Below are 8,789 nucleotides of genomic sequence, written 5' to 3'. Positions count from 1 at the left end.
CTGTTGTTGCAATCACTGTCCCAGGTACAAAAGTCTCTTCCTGAACTTGGCTGCTTGGAGCTTCTTGGAAAATGCTGATCAAATGGCACTGGCCTCTTTTGAGCAGAAGAGTGGATCTGGTAATGCCAATCTTGTCTTACAGGTTGCTAGCAGCACCGAGAGTGCCTTTTTATGAGGGTTTTGTATCTATGGAAACAGATCAGATTCTTGCAGATCAGATTCTTGATTACTTGTCGTTAAAAGCAAAAGCCAGGAAACAAACATCTTCTTGGAATTTTAAAAAGTTTTTAGTGCTTTAGTAGTTTTTATTTTGCGACACCTGAAATCATAAAAAGCTTGCAGCGTGCAGTTACTGAGCTACATAAGCTGAATGCTACTCTCAAAGAAGAAACTAAAATCCAGAGACACTTCAACCTTTCCAAGATGAAATTAAAAAAAAAAAAAAACCAAAAAAAAAAAAAAACCAAAAAAAAAAAAAAACCAAAAAAAAAAAAAAACCAAAAAAAAAAAAAAACCAAAAAAAAAAAAAAACCAAAAAAAAAAAAAAACCAAAAAAAAAAAAAAACCAAAAAAAAAAAAAAACCAAAAAAAAAAAAAAACCAAAAAAAAAAAAAAAAAAAACCAAACAAAAACTAAGTATGATGCACTGATCAATCGTGTATCTCGGCTGCATTTATACAGAGGAAGAAATTCTTTTTCTTTCGGTCACCTGCAAACAGGAATCCTTGCTCTCTGGTGTTTTAAGACCAATAACACCCTCTCTTATCTGTGCCAGTGAAGAACATCTTTTATTGGAAGATGGCATTAGCTGGTCATTCTCATTCACTTACCTCCATATACCCTTTGCGTTAACCTGTGGTGCTCCTCGCAGAACCCAGATCCAGACAGGCACTTTCCTGGCTGGGCCATTTCAGATTTGGCTACCAGAAAGGGCACCGTGGGTGTGGCTCTTACCTGGAGTCCCCCTCACCATGCTGGAATGTGAATGCTCCCCAGGGAGAGCTAGGAGGGCCCTGAGATTCTGTCAAAAATGTGCATTGTGCTCATAATGTCTGAGCTTTTGCTTTGTACCTCAGCTCCCATGGCTGTAAGATAGTAGCTTTTTAAAAGTAAGGTTGAGCAGCCAGAGATGCGGAAGAGAAGACATTAATTGCTCTTTTCAATAGAGATATCATATATGCTACCATTTCTGAGAGTTCAAGGGAGGATCAGAAATAAATTAAGGCAAAAGCCTGAGCGTGGCCTGTGAGCAGTTGTCTTCTGAGCTGAGCACGTGAGGGATATGTGGAGGGATATGCTCTGCCAAGGGAAAGAACAGCAGCATCGGTCAGTCATGCCAGTGCTCTGTCAAGGAGTTGGCAAAGGATTTGGATTTTGCTGGCCTGGAATAGACAAAGTGTTTTTCCACTTTTGAGCCTCATTTCTGTGAGAAATGTCTTTGACTCAATGACTACCCTGTAAGATGGGATTTTTTTTTTTTTTTTTTTTGTTGGATTTTGCTGCTGAATGACTTTGAAAAAATCTGAACTAAGTGCTGAAGTTTACTTCTAATGAGTGTTGACTGATCTTGGCAAATAAAGTGAATTAGACCACACATATCTGAGCCAGACAAGTCATCACTAGTCAGTGTGTCCCCAGGGGACAGAATGAATAAAAATTGTTTTTTTTTTTTTTTTTTTTTTTTTTCTGATGGATGTTGCTGCTGAATGACTGTGAAAAAGAAAATCATCCTGGGAACATCTAACTTGGTGTCTCCTCATTGATAGTGCCTGCTCCATTAGGAGTGGTTTCTCCAGGGGCACCTGTGTACATCATTGCTGTGTTACAGTAAGATGACTGCAGCTACAGCCAGTACTACATCACCTTTGAATGGTCTTATCAGTTATGCAAATGCTAGAAATCTCACCACAGTTATATTGACTATTCATTTCCAGCCTCCTACTTAAAAGCTCCTTTCATGCCTGGAGTAGTAAAGTGCTGTTGAGCTCTTTAGGTGTTGCCTTAAGCATCATTTTAATGATAATTTTTGTTTTATTGATGTTACTAAGTGGAGATATTTGCGTAAGAGATGGGGGTTGATGAGGTTGGTCTCTGTCTGCATTGAGAGAGAAGTTGGGTACAACTGGAAACCATTAAGAGCTCCTGAAGGAAAACATGTGAGTGTAGATCCCTGACAGCAGTTTTAGACTGGAAGCATGCTGGTGACAAGGGAGCACTGTAGTGCCTGCTGAATCGCATCCTCCTTCAGACCAGGTGTGCAGAAGCCATCTTCTAGAGTAAAAGATAAGTGTGTAATTCAGGTTTATGTTTAGGGAGTGACTGGTGGCCTAAGCGCTGTATGAAAACAAACCAACCAACTTGTTTTTACCTTTTCATCATTATTTATATTTAATATAATTAAGCTGGTTTTTCCCCTTGTCTACCTTTCTATGGCAGCTTAGCACAACTGAAGAGAGGACTCAGGCTGGCCTTCCAAGGAACCCTGATGTAAAAGTGTGGGTTCACAAATGAGTCAGCTTTGCTTCACTCAAATGTCTGTCCATTCTCTTTCATGGTTCAGTAGGTCTACACATACCATCATTGCTTGGAAAGTCTTGTTCATCTAAAATGACAGCTTTGGTCAACTGACATTTTGAAAATCCCTGCCTTATTTTTTTTCTGTATTAATACGATTATCTCATCCTTTCTCATCAGCAGATTTCAAAGCCCTCTCTCAAAAAAGGAATGGCATTATCCACTGAAGCTTGATGCATGGGGGAGGAAGGTTTGTTCCAGGTGACAGAGAGGATGAAACCACCCAGGTTTGGTGAGCTCCAGTCCTAGGACCTGGATTCCTGAGTCCATCACTTAAAGGTGAGCTCCCCCTTCCACCCGATTCATCAAACCTGCTCAGAGCACAACTTTCAGCTTGGTTGCTTATTCAGCAGAGCTGAGCAGCTGTGGGTGTTACTGGGAGGACTGGAAGAGGTTATTTGGGCAGAGAAACAAGGACAACGTTCACCCGGGGGGAGCTCTGGCTGTACCAGGCAGCCTCTGCACCAAAGGCACGTGTGCAGAGACTGTGGGGCACAAAGCCGAGCAGCGATGTGAAGCACCTTTGAGTTTTGTGTGGAAAAGGGGCTTTACGCTAGCTCCATTTATGACAATGCTGCACAGCCACTGGGTGCAGCCCGTTAATTCCACACATGAGCAGATTCGGCGTCCTCCCCCACCACGGGGTGTGTGCCCAGAGCTGGACCAGCCTGCGAGCTGCTGGCTGTCTCAGTGCCATTCCTCAACGCCGCTCTTCGCCCTAGACCTCTCTTACCTCATGGTTGTCAAGAGCTTTTTGCTTGCTGACCATATTTTTTGCCAGGCCAGCACAGGCAGCCCTTCCCCTGGTCTGGAAAGGTAGGTTTCTCCAAAGGACCTTACTCGCTAGAAAGACCACAGAGTAGGACCAAGAAGGCCAATGGTATCCTGGGGTGCATTAAGAGGAATGTGGCTAGCAGGTCAAGGGAGGTTATCCTCCCCCTCTACTCTGCCCTGGTGAGACCCCACCTGGAGTACTGTGTCCAGTTCTGGGCTCCCCGGTTCAAGAAAGATGAGGAACTCCCAGAGAGAGTTCAGAAGAGAGCAACTAGGATGATAAAGGGACTGGAGCATCTCCCCTATAAGGAAAGGCTGAGAGAGTTGGGCTTGTTTGGCCTGAAGAAGACTGAGAGGGACCTCATCAACACATACAAATATCTTAAGGGTGGATGTCATGAGGACGGAGCCAGACTCTTTGCAGTGGTGCCCAGCGACAGGACAAGGGGCAATGGGCACAAACTGAGACATAAGAGGTTTCAGTTGAATACAAGGAAGAACTTATTTACTTTGAGGGTGACAGAGCACTGGAACAGGCTGCCCAGGGGGGTTGTGGAGTCTCCTTCTCTGGAGATATTCAAAGCCCGCCTGAACAAAGTCCTGTGTAACATGCTCTAGGTGAACCTGCTTTAGCAGGGGGGTTGGACTAGATGACCTCTTGAGGTCCCTTCCAACCCTTGCCATTCTGTGATTCTGTGAAAAAATAACCACAGTGTGCTGTCTGGCTTCCAGGTTAGTCTGTGCGCCTGACTGATGAACAGCTCAGCAGCTCACCATCAGTTTCACATCTGTGAGGACAATGTGCCACGCCGGCTTGGGATCGACATGTCATTGGGTTCAGTGACATCCATGAGACTTTGGAGCACCTGACACTTGCAATTTGTTTTCCTCTTCCATAGGTAATGGATGGCCTAACCCACCCCTTGCAGCAGTTTTTTCCAACTGTTTTACTTGTAAGGTCTGAGTAGTAAGAATTTATAATCTTTTTTCTTGGGAAGGAAGACACTTTCTTACCGCAGGTAATGTCTTCCACAGCTATTCTCATTATCTGTGTTAATGCAGATCCTTGCTTGTCAGCCTCAGTGCGCTTCTAATGGTAATGCTTTCCCCAAATGAATTATGATGGCTATGTGTGTGCGTGAGAATTTAAGCATGCTGCTTTTTATTTTCAGTCTTGTATCACGAGAGAGGTCACATGGAGGTAAGCTTCCACTTAGATTTCTTATTTAGGGTGATGAGAGTATTGGCACTACAATATTTTTACATCTCTTCTCCAGCCCTTTCCTGATGCATTTTAATGTTTTATCTGCTCCTTGCAGCCATACCTGAATGCTGAGCAGACACTTTGTCATTGACAGCCTAGGAAAAATAAGTCTTCCTGCGCAATGGTTGTCATCCAGCAAAAAGACACTCCAGAAATATCTTTCAATACGTATTTGTCAACTCTTACTTTGTCTACTACTGCATTACTGATTTTTGCCTCTCTTAAAATTATTTTTATGCCAAAAATCTAAACATTGCTGTGTGAGTTTCCTTCCTGTTCCAGATCTCCGATTAATATCGTGTAGATGTGTGAGTGGCTGCTGGGGCATCACACTTTTCTCATTTTCTTGTTATCAAATGCTAGGATTCTTTGTGTGGTTTCTAAGTTATGACAGACTGTTTCTACACAATCTCTGGTTTTACTTTCTTTTGTTTTGCCAGATACGTCTCCAGTGAATGAAAATTGAGTCTTGGGGTTAAGTACTTTTGGAACAAAGAACATTCACTTTAAAAGATATACTTTTAGTCAAGATGCTTCAAATTTATTCATACACGCTGGAAAATAAATTTTTTTAAAGACTTTTATTCAAAAATATTTTAAACATTTTCTATGTTAATTAAAATACAGAATTGCTATCCTGAATTACAGTGATAATAAAAAATGCCTTATATATACACCTACACATAGACACAATATAATGCATTTGCTTTGTGTCTTTATGCACATAAAGAATATATTTTTGTGTCCTTTTTACTAATGACAGAGGGTGTATCCTCTCCCTGAGATGAAACATTTAACAGTAACAGATACTGTGAACAGCTTGCTAAGAATCAGAGCGAGCAAGTCCCACACAGATCAACTGTAGAACAAAAAAATAGGGTAATAAACGTCCATCTTGAATAAATGAATATATTTTCCAAATGCATGTGCTGATGACAAACAGCTGTGTCTCCTCTGCCCCTCCATGCAGGCCAACCTCCATCTTGATGCCAATGAAAAAGCAGCAGCACGGCACAGCGCTTTGCGGGGTGCTGAGGCTGCAGTTACATCTGAGCAGTGATTTGTAATCGCGGCAGATAAAACTTGCGCGTCCCATCTGCCACGATTCACATCTAGGACACCTTCTGTCAGAATATTCAGAAAGTCTAGAGGCAGAAATCAAAGCTGAAGTAAGTAATTATCGGCACTAGCTTATTGTTAAATGCATGTGCATTTGCTTAGCTTTTCAAAGTTCCCGCTTTTGTCAGTTTGCTTGCTGGCGAGTTCGGTGGTTGGTCTGAAACACATTACAGAGCATCTTGATCCCCCGTAGATTGAGTGTGGAATGAATTGGTAGATTCGGTGTGGTAAGTGATGTGAACTCCACACCAATTGCAAATATCTCCAGGTAACCACCAGTTCTTAAAGAGCATCTTCAGGTACTTCTTAAATTTTTCTCCCATGAAGAAGTAGATGACTGGATTGAGGCAACAGTGAAAAAGGCCGAGGATTTCCGTTACCTGGAAAGCATAGTCCAGGCTCCTGCTCACTTGACAGTCTCTAAAGACTCCCGTAATTTCCAGCAGTTGTAAGAAAATGACAATGTTGTAAGGGGTCCAAAAAAAGAAGAACACAATCATGACAACAAAGATCATCCTCACAGCCTTATTCTTTTTCTCATTTCTACAGTGAGCTAATGTTTTAATGATCATGGAGTAGCAAAATGTCATAACTATAAAAGGGATTAGGAGCCCTAAAATGTTGATTTCTAAAGTGGAAAAAAGTTTCCATGATGTGAAATTGCCTGGATATCTCAGCTTGCAGGTAGTATAATTATGTTCTTTAAAAGATTCTCTAAATATAAGTTCTGGAACTGAGGCTGAAAGAGCTACTAGCCATACAACAAGGCTAGTAATCAAGCCATGGAAGGCAGTCCTTGCTTTCAAGGAAAACACCGCACGAACAATCGCCAGGTATCTGTCTATGCTCATAAGCATAATAAAAAATATCCCACTGTAAAACCCAACCAGGTAGATCCACGAGATGATTTTACACCAGGGAGTTCCAAAAACCCATTGGTCTATTGTGAAATAAGACCAGAATGGCAAGGATAAAACAAAGAGCAAATCTGAGATGGCGAGGTTTAGTAGGTACACATCAGTCATGCTCTTCAGCCTCTTGTATTTGAAGAGGACCACAACGACCAGAATGTTTCCCATGAGCCCGACCAGGAATACTAGGGTATACAGAACAGGTAGGAAGGAAGCTGCAAACCTCTTGACGTTTTCCTTACTGCATGGTTTTGGAGCATCATTATAATTATCGTAATAGTCATATGAGGTTGACATTTCAGCTTCAAAGGACTCCGTACTTGACGAACTCATGATTTTTTCCCCAGTTCCTGAGAAGGAAGGAATATAAAATTGTCAGTGACTTTCAGTGCATGAAGACCGAGTTGTTGCTCCGCAAGCCTGAATCTCTAACAATGACTGATTTGCAGTTCCAGTGCACTTCTCATTACAGGTTCTCAAACGCTATTTAAGCGTTATGGGATGCATGTGCACACTTGCAAAATGTACTTTCCTTAACACGCACGTACTTAGTCCTTGCAACACTGTGCAGCTTGGATGTCAAGCACACAGAACACTGTTCAAATGGTGGAGAGGAAAGCAAATAGGAATTAAGATACAGACCACAGCCCTGTTTATTCCTGTGTGGAATAAAGTAAAAAACGAAGCCACTATTCATAGCAGTTCAGGATTTCACCCATCTTTCCAGTCAGGCAAACATCACCGTAAGAAGACAGTAATAAAAATACATCTGACTCTTCCTTCTAATGAAATTATGCTTACTGAAAGCTGATATAAATTTTCAGTAAGTGTTGTCTTCAGTGGCTAAATGAATAACAGGAAATGGTCATTTTCATGTGCATGTTCTTTTCTAATAGGCAGCGACAGAGTTTTAAATTATATTACTTCGAGGTAAGTAACTTGGACACAGTGCACATGTATTTGATTGTATTAGTGTGTGTTATTCATATCTCAGCAAGTGTCATTTTTTTAGCCTAACATACCAGAATTTTTCTAAGCCTGAGTTATGTCCTTCCCCTTTGTCTTTATTTTTATGAATGGAAAGCAGAAGAAGAAAAGTGAGTATCATTGCTGTATTTGTCTTTGCACTGTACATCGCTGCTACATAACAATGAACATTGACTACATTAACCTGACCCCTACTGTGTGTAGTCCCGGGCATGACACCTCTCCAGCCTACAGTTCTGTTCCATTACACACACAGAGGAATTTAATCTGAATTACAAGTCATGGGGACAAAACTGTTTGACACCGATGGTCTAGAGATGACAGCTTTGCAACAACTGCGCGTAGACATACCTGAATCTAATCTAGGTTCAGCATAATATACTCAAGTATTTAAAACTGAAAACATATGCTCACATAACACACATACAGCTGCTTATGGTGATGCAGGAGTTCTTAAAACTGCTTTAAAAATAACCTCAGCAGCAACAAAAGATAAATTAAAAAGCGTTATAATCACACACGCGGTGAGCGTACATGATACACAACCGTTTCAGCAACTGCATTTTGTGAATTTTACCTTTTTTCCTCCTTTCTTCTCAGATGACGTGAAGAAGCTTCTTTGCTCTAAGGGTGCAGAATCACTTGCTTCTCGCCAGGTACTCTGTCAGGGAAGTGCTGCCTACAGAGTGATATCCAGCAGCTGCACAAAGCAGATGTCACTAGGTAGCTGTGTCTCTCAACGGAAACTTTGTACTTCCTTACAGATTATATCGCAAGTGCTTCTCTCCTCAGTGCTCATCAGAGATGGTCCCTTAAACCTAGAAATAAAATTAAACACATGGTGTGTGGAAGGATAAGGAAATGCAGAGTTTCCACTGAGAGCCTGACTGCTGAGTTAAAGCAGCTTTATCTTCCTCAATAATCACTAAAAGTAGATGTCACTAAGCAGCTGTCATTCAACAGAAACCTTGTGCTTATGGGTTGTAAAATGCATCTTAAGCTCAGAAAAAAATAATCAAAATATCATCTGTAGTGAGCAGAGAGGAGGAAGGCACTTGGTAGGTGTGTGGGAGGTATGTTTCTAGACCCTCTCAGCCAGATAACTAATTTTGCAAGTTATGCTATGTAATTGTAGAAGAAGAGAGCTGTATAGATTTAGT

General features: G+C 41.5%; 1 protein-coding gene across 1 annotated transcript; it reads right to left on the bottom strand.

Moving 5' to 3' along the window:
• Positions 1-5,366: 5,366 nt before the first annotated feature.
• Positions 5,367-8,409, bottom strand: CCR4 (C-C motif chemokine receptor 4). Its single transcript, XM_009646136.2, has 2 exons — positions 8,207-8,409; positions 5,367-6,992 (listed from the first exon to the last, which is right to left on the bottom strand). Exon 2 carries the CDS (start codon positions 6,973-6,975, stop codon positions 5,899-5,901), a length of 1,077 nt encoding a protein of 358 aa, XP_009644431.1. The 5' UTR covers positions 6,976-6,992; positions 8,207-8,409; the 3' UTR covers positions 5,367-5,898.
• Between the last annotated feature and the right edge of the window lie 380 nt (positions 8,410-8,789).

The sequence above is a fragment of the Egretta garzetta genome, unplaced genomic scaffold (assembly GCF_000687185.1).
Source record: "Egretta garzetta isolate BGI_Z169 unplaced genomic scaffold, ASM68718v1 scaffold409, whole genome shotgun sequence".
NCBI lineage: Eukaryota > Metazoa > Chordata > Aves > Pelecaniformes > Ardeidae > Egretta > Egretta garzetta.
The sequence above is the reverse complement of the archived record's forward strand: the minus strand, read 5'-3'. Positions and strand labels throughout refer to the sequence as shown.